Here is a 23,408-nt window from a genome sequence, read left to right on the forward strand (position 1 = left end):
GGTAGTGGACTGAGCTGCAGCAACCTAGCTTAGCCAGAGTAAGTTGTTCCTCACTCTCCTTTCCCGTCTTTTCAGGAAGGCGCATTTGCATTGGTTTTCAAGAGCATCCACTACCCCGGAGAAGCCGTGGCCACAAGGTGAGGCAGAACTCATTGACATTTCCAGTAACAAATAAATAAAATAAAATCACTTAGCTTGAGGCACAAGGGCCTCTGGCAAAACAGAAGGTGCTCACTCTATCTAAGGGACAACTGTGGCTTAGCCACAGAGAATGTACCCCACCATCTCTGTGGCTGGAGCTTCTGATTTTTTTAAAGAGAAACTAGAAAGTTGGATTTTTATTTGAAATCTCTAGACTTTTTTTTAGAAATTGACAACACATTCAAACTAAAAATAAAGTTGTATAGCAAGGGCAGGTCCAGGTTTCAGGTCAACTTCAGAGATTCCCTTTAGAAAAAGCATGCAAAATTATGAACATGAAATTAGGAACAAAAATGAATGTTGATTTGAATCCAGTAAAGAAGACGGCTTGAAGGCCAAGAGCTCAAGCTTCATCACCTTCATGCCAGGTGTGATCCAGGAATCAGCTGAGAGGGCCTGAGTCAGCCCACATGTCCTTCTGTTAGAGCCCTGTGACCCCCAGCAATGTGTGGATTCACACAAGTGGGCATGTGAGTGCCATCCTATAATTTTATATTCAGATGGGTGGATTATCCACCCATCCGTCCATCTGTCCATCCACTCATTTGTCTATCTACCCATTTATCTGTCCATCTATCTATCCATCTGTCTATCCATCCATCAATCAATCTGACCATCTATCTACCCATCTATCTATCCATCCACCCAACTAATATTTGTTGAGTATTTACTGTGTACTGAGCCCTGGGGACCTAGTGACACCCAACCTGGTCCTACCCTTAAGGTAGCAGTCCCCAACATTTTTGGCACCAGGGACCAGTTTCATGGAAGACAGTTTTTTCACGGACCAGTGGCAGGGGGGATGATTTCAGGATGATTCAAGCACATTACATTTATTGTGCATTTTATTTCTATTATTATTACATTGTAATATATAATGAAATAATTATACAACTCACCATAATGCAGAATCAGTGGGAGCCCTGAGCTTGTTTTCGCTTGCCAGTCACCAATAAGGTTTTTTTGTTTTGTTTTGTTTTTTTAAATTTATTTGTTTATTTATGGCTGTGTTGGGTCTTCGTTTCTGTGTGACCAATAGGATTTTGATATGAGTCTGTAGCAGTTGATTTATTACAGTCTCTGTGCAGTCAAACCTCTCTGCTAATGATGATCTGTATTTGCAGCCACTCGCCAGTGCTAGCCTCACTGCCTCAGCTCCACCTCAGATCATCAGGCATTAGATTCTCATAAGGAGCGGGCAACCTAGATCCCTCACATGCGCAGTTCATAGTAGGGTTTGTGCTCCTATGAGAATCTAATGCCACTGATGATCTGACAGGAGGCAGAGCTCAGGCAGTAATGCGAGCGATGGGGAGCGGCTGTAAATATAGATGAAGCTTCGCTCACTTGCCCGCCCACCACTCACCTCCTGCTGTGTGGCCTGGTTCCTAACAGGCCACCGATCAATACTGTGGCCCGGGGGTTGGGGACCCCTGCCTTAAGGACTGGACAGTTGTGCAGGAGGACAGAGCAGGGCAGAAGATGGTGATGCTCTGTGATGGGGGTTGGGAGGCAGTGCACGCGGGGCCTAAGGGGAAGCAGGTGTCGGCCTGGGGAAGGCAGGCAGAGAAACCAGCGTGAGCAAAGACAAGGAGCCCAGAGTGATTGTGGCGCTTTAGGGATCTGCAGTTAGGCCAGGATGGTGATGGGGAGGGGCACTGGTGGGACTTGAGGCTCTTCTAGTCTCAGTGTGTGCTTACTGACACCTTTTGTGTGCCAGGCATGGGTGACAAGAGCGAACAAGATTGTAGGGACACTGCCCTATGAAACTCGAGAGCTGGTGGGGAGTGGGGAGGTGGGCAGAGGCCCAGCTCTGCAGGATCTAGGTTGCCCTGTGGTTGCAGGCTTCATTGTGAAGGCACTGGGGAGCCATTGAGAATGCACCTGTGGACCAGACTGTCATAGTATCTAGGCAGGAAATTATGTGAATATATTACGATTTTATTTTTTTCTGGGACAGGAACTAATTTACCATTTGGAATTTAAGTCTTTCAAATCAGTGAATTATAAAATGCCAGTTGGTCCCTATCAAATTTTGAAACTCCTTTTAAAATTTATTACCATGTTACTACTAGTTTGCAGAAGAAGATAGCGTGAAGAAGCAGTAAAGCTTTACTTTTCTAAAATGTCTATAATTAGTGGCTCTATAAATTCTGGGACAAACTTTGGGATGTCTTGGGAGCACTTTGCACTGGGGAGAGGGCTAGATGCGGGGACCTCTCTTCAGTGCTCAGAGGACATCCAGCCAGGCCCAGGGTGTCAAGGCAATGGGTAACTCGATTCCCTCTTGTCCCTACAGGAGAGGCAGCCCCCTGCTCATTGGAGTGAGGAGCAAATATAAACTCTCCACAGAACAGATCCCCGTCTTATACAGGACACGTAAGTTTCTTGAGAAGGACTTGAACAGCACAGCACTGTTCTGGTGCCAGCAGCTCCCTTCAGAGGCAGGATGCCTTCCTTCACTCTGCTAGGGCCAGGTCCAAAAGGTTTTCATGCAACTGGGACTTGGCTCCATTTTTTCAAAAGCTTTTTCTTGTGGATATTTTCAAGCACATACCCAAGTTGAGGGAGCTGCTGCTGTGGTTCTGTTATATAAAGGCACCTGTGCCCTGATTGGAGTGTTGATTTGGTTTGTTTTGTTAATAGCCAATTCAGTGCTCTTACTATTTGGGGATCTTTTACACAATTTGGCTGATGCAGCCAAAGCTAAAAATTGCACATTTCTCCCACACATATTCAAAGGGGAAATTGGCTTCTTCGTGTTGTTCCAAGAAAATAGTCTAATGGGATTTGTGATCCTTTCCTTCATTTGCTAGGCAATATTGAGAATGTGAAGAATATCTGTAAAACAAGGATGAAGAGGCTGGACAGCTCGACCTGCCTTCATGCTGTAGGCGATAAAGCAGTGGAATTCTTCTTTGCTTCTGATGCAAGGTAGCTACACCTTGTTTCCTGTCTTTCCTAGGATTATGTAATCAAGAATGACTGGCTAAACACCCCCATTTCTTACTTACTCCCCCGTTTGAGCTGTTTTCTCAAGGGTCAGCAAGGTGAAGCGGTGATGGTAGATTTCAGCTCTCGGTGGCCCTCCTGAGGGAATCCTTGCCCACTGAGCACTTTTTACATGGCTGTCATCAGCAGCCCCGGTGGCCAAAGGCAAGGTCTACTGATCTACACAATGTTTTGGGCCTGTACAGAATAAATGAATTTGTTGCCAACATTTTAAAACTGGGAAATTTCCCATAAAAATCTGAATTTCTAGCTTTTCTAAAAAACCAGGAGATCTGAGCACACCAGACTGCTCCCCCCAACCCTCTTTGGGGCCATTCAAAGTCTGCTCCCTTTAGATGGGGCAAGTGTCTCCAGACCTTTGGTCCTTCCTGAACCTTGCCTGCCTTTGCCAGAGTCTGACCATTCATAAAAGACAGAGCCAAGACTGAGGGTTTTGGTCCAAAGTCCATGTTCTCATCAATACACCAAACAGTAATTCTGCAATTTGAGAAAGTAGGCTTCATGCCCATTTTAGTACAAAAAATGTATACACACACATACACTTAGAAAAGACCAAAACACTTTCCTGCTAGTTGAAATAGAAAACCACCATAAACACCACCATTACTACCTCCTTTATCCAAACCTTTATTATGCCTCTTTCCCACCAGCCTCTGGTAAGGCCTTGCTGTGAAGCAGGGAGGACACCAGGTGAGGTCTCCTGGGACACGTGAAGTAACAGGAACCTACAGCCCAGGCTGCAAGGCCTGTTTCAGCCCACAGCCAGCATTGTACTTAATGCTGATATGAAAGGTCAGCATTTCCCAAACCTGTGTTCCTTAGGGCACCATTTCAATGAGAAGCTAATATTATTTCAATGATTCTAAGACATGCAATTATTCTATAGATTTTAGCATCTGTAAGTGGCATCTGGGAATTATAATTTGCTACAGTTTTTATATACTTCTTAGAAGTATATAAAATAATCATGATCTTAAGATCAATGTTACCACTCTATGACATAAATCACAGCAAGATCCTTTTTGACCCACCTCCTAGAGAAATGGAAATAAAAACAAAAATAAACAAATGGGACCTAATGAAACTTCAAAGCTTTTGCACAGCAAAGGAAACCATAAACAAGACCAAAAGACAACCCTCAGAATGGGAGAAAATATTTGCAAATGAAGCAACTGACAAAGGATTAATCTCCAAAATTTACAAGCAGCTCATGCAGCTCAATAACAAAAAAACAAACAACCCAATCCAAAAATGGGCAGAAGACCTAAACAGACATTTCTCCAAAGAAGATATACAGATTGCCAACAAACACATGAAAGAATACTCAACATCATTAATCATTAGAGAAATGCAAATCAAAACAACAATGAGATATCATCTCACACCAGTCAGAATGGCCATCATCAAAAAATCTACAAACAATAAATGCTGGAGAGGGTGTGATGAAAAGGGAACACTCTTGCACTGCTGGTGGGAATGTGAATAGGTACAGCCACTATGGAGAACAGTATGGAGGTTCCTTAAAAAACTAAAAATAGAATTACCATATGACCCAGCAATCCCACTACTGGGCATATACCCTGAGAAAACCATAATTCAAAAAGAGTTATGTACCAAAATGTTCATTGCAGCTCTATTTACAATAGCCAGGACATGGAAGCAACCTAAGTGTCCATCAACAGATGAATGGATAAAGAAGATGTGGCACGTATATACAATGGAATATTACTCAGCCATAAAAAGAAACGCAACTGAGTTATTTGTAGTGAGGTGGATGGACCTAGAGTCTGTCATACAGAGTGAAGTAAGTCAGAAAGAGAAAAACAAATACCATATGCTAACACATATATATGGAATCTAAGAAAAAAAAAAGGTCATGAAGAACCTAGGGGTAAGATGGGAATAAAGACACAGACCTACTAGAGAATGGACTTGAGGATATGGGGAGGGGGAAGGGTGAGCTGTGACAAAGTGAGAGAGTGGCATGGACATATATACACTACCAAATGTAAAATATATAGCTAGTGGGAAGCAGCCGCATAGCACAGGGAGATCAGCTCAGTGGTTTGTGACCACCTAGAAGGGTGTGATAGGGAGGGTGGGAGGGAGGGAGACGCAAGAAGGAAAAGATATGGGAACATATGTATATGTATAACTGATTCACTTTGTTATAAAGCAGAAACTGACACACCATTATAAAGCAATTATACTCCAATAAAGATGTTAAAAAAAAAATTTAGAGGAGAAGTCACAGAGAAACTTGTCTTTGACCTGAACTTGAGTTTCCATTAAGATTGCAATGCAGGGATATTACAGATGAAGGTAATCACATAAACTTACTATACTGAAATTTGCAGAGGTTATGAGTGTTGTTCAAGATCCCAAAGCAAGTGCATTGTGGAGTCAGAATTTTAAGTGAGGCCTAATGAACTAAAAACAAACAAAAACAAGCCCTTTCTGTGATACCATGTTGCCTTTGAAGTAGTTTTTTTGGTGGGCTGGTAGAAACTGGTTCCAGTGTTTCTTGCAGGAATGACTAGTTCTGTCCCCCCGTGGCCCCCCACCCCCGAGTTGATCCTCAAAGTTTCCTTTAGAATGGACTTGGTAAAATGCAGACATACAAGTATTCATGATGCCTGTGTCCAATCATTTCTCCTGCCATAGCCTACTTCACTTCTAGGATTATATGAATTGAATTATGCTTTTCCCTCCTCCAAGAATTCCTTTCTCCCTATGGGGCATCTGGGAAACCCACTTCATTTTTCAAAACTCAGTTTACATGTTATGTCTTTTGTGCAGACTTCTTTTTAGTGTTGTGATCACACGCTCCTTTCTGCTACCCTTGCACTTCTGCATGCCTGATTGTTGCACTCGCTACACTGTATTGTAATTGTATTTTTTACATATCTCTGTCTTCTCCTGGGCAACATTCCTTGGGGCCAGGGACTACCTTTTTTCATCTATTGATGTTGCCTTAGCATGTTAACTTGTTGTGAAGTAGTTAGTTATAAAAATGAGATTTGATTAAATTGAAAAATTGTTATGTAAAAAAAAAAAACAATGTTACCTTATATTCAATGAAGTATGGTAGATGTTTCTCAAAAAAAAAAAGACAAATGCTTGAAAGGAGATTAAAGAATTATTTGTAGGCAATACAATTATATACTTTAAAAATCCAGGGCTTCCCTGGTGGCGCTGTGGTTGAGAGTCCGCCTGCCGATGCAGGGGACACAGGTTCGTGCCCCTGTCCGCGAAGATCCCACATGCTCGGAGTGGCTGGGCCCGTGAGCCATGGCCACTGAGCCTGCACGTCCAGAGCCTGTGCTCCGCAATGGGAGAGGCCGCAGCAGTGAGAGGCCTGCGTACCGCAAAAAAAAAACAAAAACAAAAACAAAGCTAAGCATTCTTTGGGCTTCCCTGGTGGTGCAGTGGTTGAGAGTCCGCCTGCCGATGCAGGGGACATGGGTTCGTGCCCCGGTCCGGGAAGATCCCACATGCCGTGGAGCAGCTGGGCCCGTGAGCCATGGCCGCTGAGCCTGCGCGTCTGGAGCCTGTGCTCCGCAACGGGAGAGGCCACAACAGTGAGAGGCCCGCGTACCGCAAAAAAAAAAAAAAAAAAAAATCCACCTGAAAGGCTGTTAGAAGTAATACTAGTGGCTGGTCAGAGTATAAAGGTGTAGAAATTCGACATTCCAGCAGTAGTCACTTTGCTGTCAGCTCAGTGAGGTGGGTGGTAGGGGACCATATCTACCCTGTTCCCCCTCATGTCTCCACAAGTGACTGGCACAGTAGGCTCTCAGCAAACTTTTGTTGAACTAAAAAAGTAATCTATTTACCACAGCTGAAAAAAAAGTTTTAATCCCTTAAAATAAATTTAAATAAAAATAGTCCAAGAACCTGTTTGGAGAAGACTACGGAAGTTTACCATGAGAAATAAGAAGAGATTTGAATAAAGGGAAAGATTCCACATTCCTTGGTAGGAAGCCTTAATATTATTCTGAAAACGTTAATTGGTTTAAAGTTAATTTAATAATTAAAAATTATTTTTAAAGATATTGACTCTTCTTAATCTGTAAATTCGATGCTGTAATTAAAATCCTTGACATTATTTTGTTTGTTTAGGTTTTTGGAACTTAATAAAGTGATTCTATAATGTATTGTGTGTAGATGAAAAAGCATATATTGAAAAATAAGAGTGACCAAGGTGACCCTTTCAGGTACGAAGGCACATAGAGCTCTCGTGACAACAGTGGCCAGCATTGCTGTGCACTTATGGCTGGACACTGTGCTGAGGGCTTCACCAAGACTGTCCCATTTAATAATCACAACAAACCTCTGGTGAAGGCACAGGGGTCATCTCCCAGTTTAAAGCAGAAGAACCCGAGATGGGCTCAGAGGGGTCATGTCTGTGTTGCCCAAGGGCACAGGCTGGTAAGAGACAGGGATGAGGATTCCACCTCAGGTCTAATTCCTGGGCCAGTAATTTTGATGACTGCCATCCATTTTGTAAATTAAAACAGTAATTATATTTAAACATGCAGATGTACACACACATGTGAATACAAACACACGTATTAAGCACTGTCTGAAGGACAATACAATGTAAGTAGCATTTATCTACTGGAGATTAAATCGGGCCGTTTTTACTTCTTCCTCTTGTTGCCTGTGTTTTCGCTTTTTATTCAAAGAATGTATATTGTTTAAAATATTTTTTCCAGTGCAGTGGCTTTCCATCCTTCTTTGTCTTTCTTCCCTAGGATCTGGAGACACCTCTCTTAGAACCATAGAACTTGATTATTTCTCTTTTTAACTTTGCATCAGGAGTTTTAAATGCTCCTTTTTCTGCACAGGGTACATGTTGGTGTAGCACCTGGTAGAATGAGGGTTTTTTTCTCCCATGGTCCTTCAGGTACCACCTTCATGGTTTTTACCATATCTATGTACCACCTGTACTATTGATTACCTAACTTTCTTTTTCATTTACCAACTTTTCTAACAATTTTATTTATTTATTTATTAACAATTTTATTTTTAAAATAAACTTTCTGTTTCCATCTCAAGGGAAAAATTGTTATTTCCACACAGAGAAAGTTACTATAAAAATAAACACAATGACTGCACATTTCATTAGTGGATAGATCTTATAGTTTGCTTTTAAGTCCCCCCGCTTTTTCTTGCTTTGTGTGTGTGTGTGTGTGTGTGTGTGTGTGTAAGAAAAGGAGTCATCTGTCCTAATGAGTTTCCCACTATATGGATTTTGTTGAGTGCCTCCTCCATGTTCTTCTGTTCGCCATATTTCCTGCAAACAGACGTTTATAGGTGTCTAGAAGCTTGATCTTCAGGTTTGCTTTTTTTTTTTTTTTTTGGCAAGACTATTTAATAGGTAGTGTGTCCTTCCATCAGGAGGCACTATGTCTCATTGTCTTTTTGTAGTACTGTTAAAATTGATCAGGGGGTTCAAAGATCAGGAGCCTTATCCATCCATTATAAAGCTGCTCTTAGCTTCTCATTTCTTCATTTCAGTAGCCACTGATGGACCTTGATTAGGGCTATTAATGATTAGGAATTCATAAGTTGATTATTATAATTCTATCATTCCTTCTTTATTAGCTATATTTCTCCTATAAAGAGAAACTTGCCTTTGTAAACTGGTTATTCTGAAAGGTCATTGGAAAGGCAAGATAAATGTTTCATTCTTTCCCTTTATGATTCAGAATGTGTTGGTTCCTGAGCATTCTCCAAAGGTGACATTGTTTGGATCCTGATTCGAGGAAAGCAATTATAAAAGGACATCTATGAGATTACTGGGGAAAATTGAACATACTGGATACTTGATGATATGAAGGAAAAACTATTGCCCTTAGATGTGATAATGGTATTATAGTAGGGTGAAAAATAATCCTTGTCTTTTAGAGCTATAAGCTAAAATGTTTACACATGATTTGATGTCTGGACTGGCTTCAAAATAATTCTGGGTGGAGGGGAGGGGCGGGAGGTATGAATCAATGTTTATATGCCATATCCTAAAATGCTATTCAGTGTCACTGATATGGACCCACATCTTGTAACTGTCAAGGACAGGCCCCATCTCTGACACCCATATTTTCCTTGCTCCAGCGCTATCATAGAACACACCAACCGGGTCATCTTCCTTGAGGATGATGACATTGCTGCAGTGGCTGATGGGAAACTCTCTATTCACCGGGTCAAGCGTTCGGCTAGTGATGACCCATCTCGAGCCATACAGACCTTGCAGATGGAATTGCAGCAAATCATGAAAGGCAGGTGTCCTCTGAGGGTCCCTGTGCAGCAGCCTCATGGGGCAGGTGCTCTGTGGGGGAGCTCCTGAGACTCTTTGCCCTGTTATGGGTGGGTACTACAGCCTTCCTGCCTGCTGTGAGCACCGGATTGGGGCTGCAGGTGGTCTGTGGTTCATACATCTCAGGGGATGTGGGGCGCCTGGCCTGGCTACTCCAAAGGGGCTTCTGACCATGCCCTGGCACCAGGTCTCCCTGCTTGAACTGACCCCAGTCCATCAACTACCTCCCTTTACAGATTCTCTGGGATACATTCCTACACCTCAGGCATCATTTCTTCTCTGGATGAGAGGCCTGCAGTAACGGGGGACTGTGGACTACTTCTTGCGAGGGGAGCCTATCTTCCTGCACCCACACTTGTCTCCCTACACCCTCCTCTCCACAGGGCAGCCTGGGTAAACGTTTAAGAACGTGAATCATACCCTCTTATCATGCTGTGTAAAGCCCTCCAATAGCTTCCCACTGTTCTCAGCATAAAACCCACACTCCCTGCCACAGCCCACAGCCATCCACACGCAGCCTGGCCCCACCTTGCACAACCCTTCTCCACCGTGCCCCTCCCTGCCCACCCTGGCTGCCTCACTGTTACTCAGACAGGCGGAGTGCTTGCCCCCCGGGGGTCATCGCACTCACTCAGCTTCGCACAGGACCAGCTCCTTTTGATCATCTCCCCTGAAACGTCACCCCCTCAGAGAGCCCTTCCCTGATCCATATCTGCAATGGCCCGACCCCTCCTCACTTGCTCTGTTTGCTTCGTGGCACTCTTTCTACAAGTTCTCTGCTGAGGGCAGCAGACAGGGACACTGTGATGCTTGGCATCATGCGTGTGTGTATCCCAGAGGACACTCCCGCCCTGTCTGTGGACACCTGTCGACAGGCATCAGGCACAGCACCTGTCGGGGGTCTTAGATGTCATCCGGTTTCATTCACATCAGAGCCCTAGAAATATGTGGCTAAAAAGATTTTTTGTTTTTTGTTTTAATACAGTGTATAGGAGGGAATTTGGTTTAAAAAAAATTGCCTATTTCCTTAGGCTCGCTTAATTTGTACTTCCCTAAGTAGGTGGGTGTTAGGAAGTAAAGCATTTTACTTTCCTCTGGCCTTGTTAAGAGGAGCGTGGCCCAGGAAGGCCAGCCATGCATTTGTTACTTACATCCCTCCCTCCCTCAAGTTGCAGGGTCTGATACGCACATTGAAGATAATAATCATACCTTATCTGGCTTGTCACCATGAGTATCAGGTGGGACAATACCTGGAGACACCTTTTGTAATCTGCAGTAGCCTTTACATGTGTCACTGTGACTAACTGCATAACAACTGTTCTTCTTGATTAAAAGCTAAGCAGTGAAAGTGTAATGACATTAAAATTGACATCCTGTTGATGTTTGTTTGACCAGGTAACTTCAGTGCATTTATGCAGAAGGAGATATTTGAACAGCCAGAATCAGTTTTCAATACCATGAGAGGTCGGGTGAATTTTGAGACCAACACAGGTAATCCCTCGTCCGAACCCTGGGCCAATGCACAATCCCTGTGTCATGTCAGCATTAACACACGCATGTGTCCTGCAGTGCTTCTGGGCGGCTTGAAGGACCACTTGAAGGAGATCAGACGATGTCGCCGGCTCATTGTGATTGGCTGTGGAACTAGCTACCATGCTGCTGTGGCCGTAAGTGCAACATGCTGGGCCCTTGATAGTGCCTGGGAGGCAGTGTTGGCTAGGACAATATGAGTCTTAAATGCTGTCATGCATTTGGCCTTCCAAATTTGGTGCCATGAGCCAGTATGAGAACTGGCATGGAGCCCTTTCTCCAGCAGTTTGGCCTGTGAATGCCTGAAGTTCCCTGCTCACCTGGACGCAGAGGTGCCATTTCATCAACTGTCCTAGAAGCCCAGCCACCTTTGTCCCTGTAGTGTTCATAACTGACTTTAGTCCCCATTCTTGTTGGCTTCAGACACGGCAAGTTTTGGAGGAACTGACCGAGCTCCCGGTGATGGTTGAACTTGCTAGTGATTTTCTGGACAGGAACACACCTGTGTTCAGGGATGACGTTTGCTTTTTCATAAGCCAGTCAGGTAAGGGTTACAGGTTTTCACTAGTTCATCTCAGGGCTCAGGAATCAGTGACACACCATGCAGCTCCCTCCCTCCTTCATCCCATGAAGCTCTTTGCACATAGACCATGTGCCACACTCTCTCATGCCCAGGGTCATTCAACCCTCAGAGCCATCAGCTACTGTCCCATTTTATGGGGAGGGCCATGCAGCCAGGTTCTCCCTCCTCCTGCTGTTCCAAGTCCAGGACTTAAGGGACCACTCAGCGAGATACTCAGAAATGTGTGCTGGGTTTAAATTAGAGCAAAGTTTAATTCTGCTAGTTGAGAGTCACTTCAAGAACTGTGTGGGCACCAAACAGTGCTCACACAACCCAACAGTGGGAGGCATGGAGAGACACTACTCAGGTGTAGAGAGCCCAGGCTGCCCTCAGCTCAGGAAACCCTGCCTGGGTGGCATTCTAACACTAGGCTTGGGTGTTTGCTCCAGCTCAAGGCAGGACGGAGGGTCAGGGAGATGATCCATGGCCATATGCTTGGAGTCCCCATGAGCTCTAGGAGGATTTTTATAACACTGAATTATGGAAAATCCCAAACTTTTATAAAAGAGAGACTTGCATAAAGAAGCACCTAGGCTCAGCAGTTACGTTATGGAATAACTCACCCATCTTGTGTCATCATATCTACTTTAACCCCTCCCCTTCACTGGGTTATTTTAAAGTCAGTCTCAGACATCATGTTATTTCATCCATAAATATTGCAGAACGTATCTCTAAATGATAAAAGAAAAAATATAACACCAATGTCATTATCGCAATTGAAGCATTAACAGCAATACCCTAATATCTTTTTATACTGCTTTCATTATGAATTTTCAATACCATTTCCATTTCAGTAACAAGCTAAGAAAAACTAACACAGACACACCCACCATCTAGCTGACCACCTCGTACCCAGGTGCTGCCCTCTGACTTCAGTTGCCACTGTTACCTTTGGGTTTACAATCCCATCAGAGCCTAAAAATGTTTCATGAATTGGTGGAAGCCACTAACCAAAGAACAGAAGTGGTTTTAATGTGAAAATAATGCAGTGGCACCTCCTGAGTGACTTCATAGAAGGGGTTTAAAGTTTCACTTTGTTCACCCCTTTACATTAAATTTTTTTAACTGTATCAAAAATGGGGACGTTGCCGATGAAGATAGAGCTCCCTTGCTCCCATAGGCACTAAGGGAAGGCCTTGTAGCACCCCAGTGCACTAAACGCAAGTCTGAGCAGAAACAGGAGAGGAGAATTGGGCCATAGTAGCACCAGCCTGCACTGCAGAGAAGTTAGGACAGCACAGCCAAGAGTGGTGGCTCTGTGAACATTGAATGTTTGGTTTTATGTTCTGGATCATATTTAATTTAGCTTGAGTTCTTTAGGACTTACAAACATAGGAAGTTTGTGCTGGTTTGTGCATGAACCTATTTAAACTTTTTTATAAAAATAATTTGAGTACACACTAGGACAAGAAATGTTTTCCTTTAAAACAAGATCTGTTTGAGAAACACCATTTAGGGGCATTCTTGCTTTTTAACTTAAATCTCAGCCCATTCTGAATAAGGCAGTTTAGAGTCCGAGAAAGGGCACTGGGAGCCAGGCCCACACTATCACCCACAGCTACTTGGCCTTGAGTGAGTGAGGCATTGATTTGCTCCATCTCTGAGTACCTCATCCTCAAGGGAAAATGGGGATGATGCCCCCTACAGAGTTGTCATGAGAGTTCAGTGAGACAGTGGATGAGCAAGCACTCGCCACATAAATAGTAGCAAAATCGTGAATCTGAGAATCAACCAGGGCACAAGGCCAGGCTGTAGTGTGTTGAATAGGAAATGGGAAGTGAGAAAGTGGAGGAGTATTTATAAACCACTCTGTCTTAATATTCAAGAGAAATTAGATTAGAGAAGAGCTGGGACAAGAGAATCTTGAGCCATTTTTAGAAAAAATAATCTCACATATTTTTCATGAAAACATCAATTGTAGAACTTAAATGTTCTATTCAACACTTAATCATGAACAAACTTTTAATAAGTTCCTTCCAAATTAGTTCCACTTACTAATCAGCTTTCATCTTCTAGTTACATAAATGATCACAATGAACCACATTAATTGCATTACTAAACACCCAAGTGATCGAGTGACTCCCATATGTCTGTGCTGTCAGAGTCCCCACATGGAGGCCCCATCCAGTTGAACAGTTTACCAACTTTCATGAGAAAGGTCTTAACATCCCCTAGAACGTGCACTTCACACTGAGTGGTAAAATGAGAAGTGATAAATTAATTTCAACCTTCAAATTCAAATCCCTATGAATGTTTTATTTTCCTATTTACTTTTAAACCTAAAGAACTCTCCTTTTTCAAGATTTAAGTGCTAACTGTGTTTTTGGTATTCATAGCCCTTGAATAAAGAGCATCTTACATTAAAAAAAAAAAAAAGAATCAACCAGAAAAATTGTTGAGCATGCATTTTCCTTTCTGAGCACACACCAACTGTGTCTGGACATCAATTTCTGCCTAAAGGCCAGAAGTAAATGAGTTGGGGGCTGGGGGTTAAGGCTGGCAGAGCCCACATACCTGTGAGCTGAAAAGAAGGACCTGTGTGGCAGGTGAGACCGCAGACACCCTCCTGGCACTGCGCTACTGTAAGGACCGCCGGGCCCTGACCGTGGGTGTCACCAACACTGTGGGCAGCTCCATCTCCCGAGAGACTGACTGTGGAGTCCACATCAATGCAGGACCGGAGATCGGCGTGGCCAGCACCAAGGTAGAAGGAGCCATGTGGGCACCCGCAGGAGGGCCTCTGCTGGGTGGGTGGACAGGGGGCCAAGAGGGGAGCCCAGGAATCTGTCTCGTCTTGAGTGGTCACCACATGTACATCACCCCAGCTCTGCTAGCACCACTGTTTTGTCCTCAGGCTTACACCAGTCAGTTCATCTCCCTGGTGATGTTTGGTTTGATGATGTCCGAAGACCGCATTTCACTACAAAACAGAAGGCGAGAGATCATCCATGGCCTGAGATCTTTACCTGGTATGTTCCAGAGCTAAACTGCTCATTATCAAATCCTGTGGACTGTTCCTGGCTGCTCTCTTACTTGACTCTCGCCCATAAACAATGCTGTTAATCATTCCCTTCTCCTCAAAACTTTTACTTACCACTGAATCCCTGAAGCAGCCCCCACAGGGCCAAGATTAAAGTCCACACTTGTGACGAGGCCACGGAGCCCTGCACTCTGGGCCCCTGTGCCTCTGACCTCATCAAGCTCCCTCCCCCTCACTGAGCTGCCTCACTGACCTTCTGATCCTCAGCAATGCCAAGCTCTTTCCACCACAGGGCTTTTGCACTGGCTCTTTCCTCTACCAAAACCCTCTTCCTCCAGCTCTTCATATGACTGACGCCTCCCATCACCCAAGTCTCAGCTCAGATGTCACCTCCGGGACCCTCCCTGGCCACCCTAATAGGGGCACTAATCCCCTGCCCAGCTCTCTAAAAAACATTAGCCCATTTCTTTTCTTTATAGCACATACCATGATCTGAAATTACCTGTCCTCCTGTGAATTGGCTTGTCTTCCCCAACCGTGTCTGCTCAGTGAGCACACAACCGTGTCTGTCAGAGTCACTGCTGGATGCCAGGTGTCCAGCCAGGGCAGACATTCAGTAGTTGCTCAGGAAATACATAAGAAGGAGTGAATGGCCTCACACCTCTTCCTGGCCCAAACTGCTCCTTCACAGTCTCACCAGACTTTATTCTGGAACCAAGGGCAAACCCCAGAGAAGGCAGTGAGGGAAAGCCACCATGTAACCATACAAGCTCTAGGGGTCTGAATCTGACCAAGACAACATGCTGAAAATTTATTGACAAGAAAAACTTTCTTAACTTTAAGCCAGATAATAATCCTGCAAAAATAGGACTCTATTCTGCTAGGCAGTTACCAAGATGTAAACCCAAAGGTCCTGGGGTCCCTTTCAGTCAAAACTATTTTCTTAGTAATATGTTATTTATAGTTAATAAGATGCTTTTGCCTTTCTCTCTGTGTGAACATCTGCAAAGGCAATGGTGGCCGCCGCTGGCACTTTAGCACATTTCAAGGCAGAGGCACCACACTGTTCCCATGACAGAAATGCACATAGCTTCACTTAGGAATGTCTTTGATGATACGGTAAAATGCATTAGTCTTATTAAACTGCAACACTTTTTAATATTCTATGTGACAAATGGAAGGTATGCAGCACCCTGAGGTTGTTCCAGAGAAAAACGCCCTATGATTGATTAGCAAGCTGAGTTGGTACTTGGCAGACATTTTCTCAAAAGTGAACCAAGTTATCCTGACACTTTGAGAAAAACAACTGATAACAGTTTTGGGGTTTTTTTTTTTGTTTTTTTTTTTCGTTGCGGAGCACAGGCTCCGGACGCGCAGGCTCAGCGGCCATGGTTCACGGGCCCAGCTGCTCCGCGGCATGTGGGGTCTTCCCAGACCGGGGCACAAACCTGTGTCCCCTGCATCGGCAGGCGGACTCTCAACCACTGCGCCACCAGGGAAGCCCCTGATAACAGTTTTTGTTGCTAATGATAACCTTCGAGCTTTCAACCGAAACATGATCTGGAATACTTGTAGCTGTCAGCTCGAGTTTGACCTCCTCCCAATACTCAGAAACATCTCTAATGAGATCACAGTGATTTTAACAAATATGATTTTTTTAAAAAATATTTTATAATGAAATGTGTCCATTTTTAGAAGATTTGCGTAACTCAGTGAACCAATATTTTGCAAATGGCCAATGCAGTGTTATAAAATTATGCACATGTAAAAGACCCATTTAGGTAAGTGCAAGATAGACAAATATATTTTAATGTAACAAGGTAGGAAAAGTTTGTTGATATGATCTCAGATTCCACATTTACACCTACCCTTTTAAGAAATTGTCACTTCTTAAGTTTGGTGTGCTATCAAAGAACATTCACAATTATTTGAAAAAGTTGTTTAAATATGCCTTCTTTCTCCAACTACAAATCTCTGTGAGGCCAGATTTTCTTCCTGTACTTCAACCAAAAAACATATCACAACAGATTGAAAGTCAGGCATTAAAGATTTGCAAAAATGTAAAATAGTGCCACTCTTCTCACTGATTTTTTTCATTTCATGGGTTTATTGTTATTTTTAAATGAATGAATAAGTATCTTTAATTTTCTCAGCTTCTATTCTGGTAAATATTGATAGCTATAACCCACAAAATAAAGTCTTTTAGAAATTCACAGTAAATGTTAAGAGCATAAGGGAGTCCTGAGACCAAAAAATTTGAGAAGTGCTGGTCCAACCTACACTGGCTTTGTTTCCAGACATGGCATGTGGCCCAGATGAGGGGCATTAATATGGAGTGTCAGCTGTGTGGCTGGTCAGCTGGGGATTTAGCCTCTCTGAACCTCTGTTGCCTTGCCTGTAAAATGGAGCTAGAAATAACACTTCCCTACTTACTTATGTGCTCAGGAAAGTATAAACACAAATACGAATCACCATCACAATAAAATCCTGGCCGATAACACAAGCTATTTCCCATAATCTGCATTTAAAGTCCTTTGAAACTAATACAAGGAAGGCAAGTGTGTAAGTGATGTGAGTTCTAAAACCTTGTCTTATACACCATGACTTTTCTTTGTGAATCTTGTTTTATAATTGGTGTGACTGGCTCTCCCCCTCTGCTATGTGCTTCACTTAGAGCTGATCAAGGAAGTGTTGTCACTGGATGAGAAGATCCACGACCTGGCCCTGGAGCTCTACACACAGAGGTCGCTCCTGGTCATGGGGCGGGGCTATAACTATGCCACATGCCTGGAAGGAGCCTTGGTGAGCCCCCTCTGACCAACCCCCACCTCCACTGGCCCCTGCATGATGGCAGGCATGGGAGACACCCCAAGAAACCAGCAGGAAGGAGGGCAGGGCATTGTGCTAGGGGAGGGGAGGGTTTCGCTCACTGACCAGGTATTCTAGCTCTGGCCACACGGAGATGAGGGCTCCTGATCTCCTGAAGACAAAGGGGCAGGGCAACCTTATGAGAGCCCCTGAGGTGTCAACCTGCACCAGGCTCCATCTGGAATAGCTCATTCTTACCTCATGAGTATCTTCTGAGAGGCTGGCAGTTATTGTTTACATTTTACCCAGGAGGAAACTGAGCCTCCAAAAAATTCATCTTGCTCAAAATTACATAGTGGAAGTGATCAGCCTAAGATTCGAAATCAGGTCCATTTGGACTTTGCTTTTTTCCACTGCCACAAGCAGTCTGCATGGGAGGATTTGGGCAGACCAGAGTTGCAGGGTTGGGTCTCTGTAAAGTGTCCCTGTTACTTCTCAAACTTCCAAGGGGAGCTGGGATCCTTCAGGAATGAGCATTGAAATTCCTGTATTTTTTATATCAGTGATTGGCTGTTTTGCTCACTGCAGCTATAAAGATCCATACCAGCTTGAGAGAAAGCCGTTGGAGTAGGGGTAAGATGCCAGGACCACAGGGCTACTGAGAGGGTGGGAAGTGATGTCCAGGGACCCGAGCCTAGTGCTTGCCCTTTACTCACTATCCACCTGCTGTTTATGGATCAACAATCAAGGTAAATGGGAGACTGTCACAGGAGACACCCCGAGAAACCAGCAGGAAGGAGGGCAGGGCATTGTGCTAGGGGAGGGGAGGGCGAGGCAGCATTTGGTACCCACACATGGGTATCATCTATAACTCAGCTTGGCTGCCCTTCTTTCCCCATGGGAACAAGTGGCTGCTCCCCACCACCACCCCCATTTGGAAGAACGATGCCAGTTGTGGGAAACATTCACAGTATTACAGGAAGTGGGGAGTGGGTGTGGGGTACAAGCCATGAATTGCCTGACTGCAGTGAGATTCAACTCCCACATCCTTCCAGTGGATATTCTGACCCCTGTCAAAGGAAGTGAGGGGCCAGGCACACTGCTTCTCAGGGGTAATAGAGGCAATGCCTTGGTGGGGCACACTTTCGGCGCCCCAGCCCCGTGCCTCTGCCATCTGGTGTGGGGTGCTCAGCTGCAGCTCCTGAGTGTGCTGGTGAAAGATGAATATTCAGCTGTGTCTCCAAGTTAGTCTTGGGGGAAAGAAAGAAGCTTTTACGCTGCTGCTGGCACAAGTCAGTGGCCCCTCTGTGGTGACTTGGGTACCAGCACTTCAGCCATCTGTGGCATCCAGGATGGAGCCACACTCCTGACAATGTTTCCCTGACCCAAATAAATAGTTCTAGGGAGTTGAGAAATGTTTTCTTCAACACTCTCACCAGTTCAATGACATGGGTTTAATGGTAACTGAAAAAAAATGTGTCTCTCTAAACATAGGGGGAAAACTCCATTAACACCCCAGTGTGTGTGTGATTTTGCTTGATAGTTAAGTTGGAGCAACCCTTTGGAAGTTATTAATGATCTAGAATTGGGGGAGTGATTAATCAGATAATTGAATGAAGGTGTAGAATAAAATGCCATCATTACAAATTATAACTGTTAGGGAGGCCCATGGGGCTGGCTACAGAGGGGAAGGGGGAAAGCTAGATTGACACTGACTTGTCCATCCAAGGCGGGTGACTGTGTCCCAGAGCTGGTCTGGGTTCACAGGCTGTGTGCTGGGCTTTGTGCATGCTCTGGACAGCAGCCAGCCCTCTCCCCTGGCCCTGGCCTTTTCAGCTGCCCTCAGTGCTGTTGACCGCTCCATGTGTCCATCTGCCTCTTGGCCCTCAGCTCCCTGCTTCCTGGAATCATTCCTTCCCGGCTCCCCTTTCTCCCCTCTGGCTGATCTGCTCCCTGTCTTCCCAGTGTGACACTGATCCCACCTCGTGTTTCCCCAGAAAATTAAAGAGATAACCTACATGCACTCAGAAGGCATCCTAGCTGGGGAGCTGAAGCACGGACCCCTGGCACTGATTGACAAGCAGATGCCCGTCATCATGGTCATCATGAAGGATCCTTGCTTTGCCAAATGCCAGAATGCCCTGCAGCAGGTCACAGCCCGCCAGGTGAGGGCTCTCTGCCACACATGCCTCCTGTTCTCTTCCACACATGCCCACCTCACCCACCGTCTGCCGGCACCAGCTATGGGTGTTCCTGCTGGGGAGTAGGCGTGAGCACACACTCTCTCCTGGGGCCCCTCATGCGTGGTGCACATTCAGAAAGGGACTGGCCAGCCTGCGGCCATGCCCACAGAAGCTCTTAGGTGAGGCCCAGTGATCCAGATTGCCCAGAGGGGTCCTGGATCCCAGGCGTGGAGACCAGAGGAGGTCTGGTGGAGAGCCCTGGGGATAGTTCTGATATTGGCCACCCAGAGTTAGTCAGATTTCACAGGTGAAGGGCACTGTCCTCCACAAGACTGCCCTCACTTTAGCCACTAGCTACAATCTTTGGGCTTCCTAGGCCACCCACACTTCTGACCAACTGGATCCAAATTCAGGAGTTCCCACCACCCCCTCAGTTTCAATAATTCACTAGAACTTGTAGAACACAGGCTGCTCTCTCTGCCCCGAACATTCTTCCCACACTTCTTCGGGGAGTTGGCCTCTCATCATTCAGGTCTCAATACAAATGTCTCCTTTTTAGAGAGCTCCTCGGACCTCACCACTGTCTCCCAATCATGTTACGGGGTTTTACCACCCAGGTGGCTTTTATCTGAAATTCATTGTTATTTATCGGTTTGCTTATTTACATTTTTGTTTTCTTACCACTTGACTATGAGCCCCTGGAGTAAGGGGTAAGAGCTCCTGCTCTTTGCAAAGCACATTGGAGCCACTCAACAAATGGGTGCTTGCATGAACGTAGCAGAAGGTGACCCCCTACCAGGGAAGCATACGAACCTCACCAAAAAAGCCTCCAAACTCTTTGTCCTTTACACAAATCGGATACATCACCTCATCCATAACTCCAGCAAAAGCAAAAGATCACTGTTATGATTGCAATATGTTTATCTCAGAAACTCTGCTGTGTGTGAGGGATTGCTTCTTTCAGAGATGATCTGCATCTTGTGATCACATTTCTCTGTCTTAGGGTCGCCCAATCATACTGTGCTCCAAGGACGACACTGAAAGTTCCAAGTTTGCATATAAAACCATCGAGCTGCCCCACACCGTGGACTGCCTCCAGGGCATCCTGAGTGTGATTCCACTACAGCTCCTCTCCTTCCACCTGGCTGTACTCCGAGGATATGACGTACGTCTAAAAATTGCACATCACCCAGCAAAGGGGAGAGACATAACCCAGAGTTCCATTTGGTTCTTAAATACTTATTTGGCATAAAAATTCATAAGAGAAATATTTACATTTAAAACAACTGTTTTTAAAGTAACTTATACCCCCTGAAAACAAGATGGGAACTGCAAGATGTATGAAGGCCATATTAAACCATAAGCTTCTCACCCAGAGGCAATGTTAATTAGCAAATTTAATATTTTATTCCAGTCTTTTCCTTGTGCCTGTGCATTTTTAAAGATTTTTTTGAGATAATATCAAGGATGAACTTTTATAACTTTCTTTTTAACATATTACAAATATTTTCTCACATCTTGAACTTGTAAGCAACATTTGATCATTGCACAGTATTTCACTGCAGTCTTACAACACAGATTTTAACAATTACTTAACCAGTCTTCTATTATTTAAACTGTTTCTAATTTTTTGGAATATCTGTATAAATAACAATTGCAGTGAATTATCTTTGTATATACATCTTCCTCCCACATTAGAAGATTTATCCTCAGTCTAGCAAATCATTCAACATTTTGGAACTCCTATATTGTCGATTTCTGTTCCAGAAAAGAACCAGTTTATGATCTCACCAGAAAGTGTGTGTGCAAAGAAATAGTTTTATTACAATTTTGAGAAGCTTTAAAAAATATATATCAATACCAAAAACAATATAACAAACATCCGATGGTATATGTACCATCCAGCATTGACATTTGCCAACATTTTGTCATTTTTGTTTCTTCTCTTTTTTAATGTTATTGTAAATGAAATAAGACCCTGTAGATAAAGTTGAAGGCTACTTTATCAACCATCCTCAGTCACATTTCCTTCCCAGTCCCCACCCTTAACCAATAATTTAGTGCATCTACTTCCAAGAAAAGTGAATTTTTAACAGTACAAATTGAGCTAGCTGTTTTTAACAGCATGAATCATATCCTTTTAATAGTGTTAACACTGCGTGACACAGGTGCCCCATAAATATTTATTGCATAAACTAAACATTGTACAGTTCAGTGAAGTTTCTGGAATAAGGAACTGCTTCCAAGATGCAGGTCTCAAGGAGCTCATGGTTGGAGGTGCCCAGGAACACCTGTCTCCTTGTCGTCAAGTACTCTTGAGAGTAGGCTTTATAAACACAGTGTGTTGCTGAGACTTGTGGGATCCTGAGCAGCTACTTTCTGTCATTTTAGGTTGACTTCCCCAGAAACCTGGCCAAGTCTGTAACCGTGGAATGAGAACAAGAGTGTGAGAAGACCATCACCACCTTTAATCTGATTCAAGACCTGTCCCAGTGACACCAAGTGGGAAGAAAAGCTGGCATTCTGCGTGTTCTGAGTAGATTCCAGTAGAGCTTGACAGCTTTGACGTGCCTTGTACCCAAGTGCTTTGCTTACAGCAGATAGTGTTTCTCTGTGTCCTGAAGTTGCCAGAGGAGAAGGGAATCATTGTTTACACATGGGATCTGAGTGGACTTTTCCAATACCGTGCAATAGAGATACAGCTCTCTTCAGAGTAACTGTGAACCTTTTTTAACCAACACTAGTTAGTTTTAAAGACAAAATATTTATAATGACAATTGTATAGCTTTTAAGTTATTTTTCTAGTATGTGGCTTTCTGTAGCCAAGGTAACGCCCAGACCATACCCTCAGGCTACCCAGTGCACCCAGTGTCCTGGCAGGGAGCATTCATCTCAGATTTGAGCACCAGGCATTGCCCCTCTGGACTCCTTTCTCCTTTCCCATCCTCTCTTGGCTGCTCCTGAGTCCTGTCCCCTGACTTCAGGGAAGCCCCCTCCCACCATCTTCCTATGCCTCTTATAAGTCCTGTCAAATCTCAACTCCCTTCATCAGTGTCTTCTCATCTAAATCTCTCCGACAACTTCTCTCTGATCATGGTTCTTTTTAAGATCAGGCAGTATTTTGGTCCCTGCTCCTGCCCATAGTAAAACAGCCTGAAAAATCCCATGCAAGAGAGTAGTTTCAAGAGGGCTAACTTGCCCTCTATTTAAAAGCATGCACAATCAAAGTACTATGCAATTTTAAGACAATAAATACAGTACAATTTTTTTGTCTTGTGTGTGTGGATTTTTGTTAATCTCATTTTTTTCGCATGCTTTTGAGGGCTCCTCAAAACAAACTCAGCAGTGTCTCGTGGGGGCAGCCCTGTTTGTTGGTAGCCACACCCGTGACCTATGTGCTTCTAGGATGAAAATGAGGACTATTTTAACAGAATGGAACAAAATGCAGGAGATTTGGGACTCTGGAATGAGAATCCACTGAATAGCTGTTGGAGGGGGTTGCCCAGAGCCTGAATGAAGCATACAGAGGTGAAACTCAAATTTGTACTTTTTTCCCCCAGTAAGCCTATAAAGTCACCAATTTTATTAATAGAATCAGGCAGGAAGATAGAAAGCCAGAGACAGAATTCTTGTGGAGTTGGAGTTTGGCTCCCTATGAAAGTGCTACCCCAGACAGCTCGAGTGGTGTCTTCATGGCAACTAATTGGTATGTGTAGCTCTAGAATCCCATCAGATCTTTGTTCTGGATTACCC

General features: G+C 44.2%; 1 protein-coding gene across 2 annotated transcripts in view; it reads left to right on the plus strand.

Annotated features, from left to right (window-relative positions):
- GFPT2 (glutamine-fructose-6-phosphate transaminase 2) overlaps window positions 1–22,920 on the plus strand; it is a 45,471-nt gene extending 22,551 nt beyond the window's left edge. Inside the window, exons 7-19 of one of the 2 annotated variants that reach the window (XM_065873301.1) lie at window positions 76–137; window positions 2,501–2,580; window positions 3,018–3,135; window positions 9,331–9,494; window positions 10,928–11,023; window positions 11,102–11,199; window positions 11,486–11,606; window positions 14,231–14,388; window positions 14,539–14,653; window positions 17,339–17,466; window positions 19,470–19,637; window positions 20,659–20,820; window positions 22,047–22,920. In XM_065873301.1, the coding sequence (XP_065729373.1) occupies window positions 76–137; window positions 2,501–2,580; window positions 3,018–3,135; window positions 9,331–9,494; window positions 10,928–11,023; window positions 11,102–11,199; window positions 11,486–11,606; window positions 14,231–14,388; window positions 14,539–14,653; window positions 17,339–17,466; window positions 19,470–19,637; window positions 20,659–20,820; window positions 22,047–22,091 (1,515 nt within the window). In that variant the 3' untranslated portion in view covers window positions 22,092–22,920. The remainder of the gene's footprint in view (window positions 1–75; window positions 138–2,500; window positions 2,581–3,017; window positions 3,136–9,330; window positions 9,495–10,927; window positions 11,024–11,101; window positions 11,200–11,485; window positions 11,607–14,230; window positions 14,389–14,538; window positions 14,654–17,338; window positions 17,467–19,469; window positions 19,638–20,658; window positions 20,821–22,046) is intronic. The other variant, XM_065873302.1, reaches the window with a different exon arrangement.
- The last annotated feature ends 488 nt before the right edge of the window (window positions 22,921–23,408 follow it).

The sequence above is a fragment of the Phocoena phocoena genome, chromosome 3, assembly GCF_963924675.1.
Source record: "Phocoena phocoena chromosome 3, mPhoPho1.1, whole genome shotgun sequence".
In the NCBI taxonomy this organism is placed as follows: Eukaryota; Metazoa; Chordata; class Mammalia; order Artiodactyla; family Phocoenidae; genus Phocoena; species Phocoena phocoena.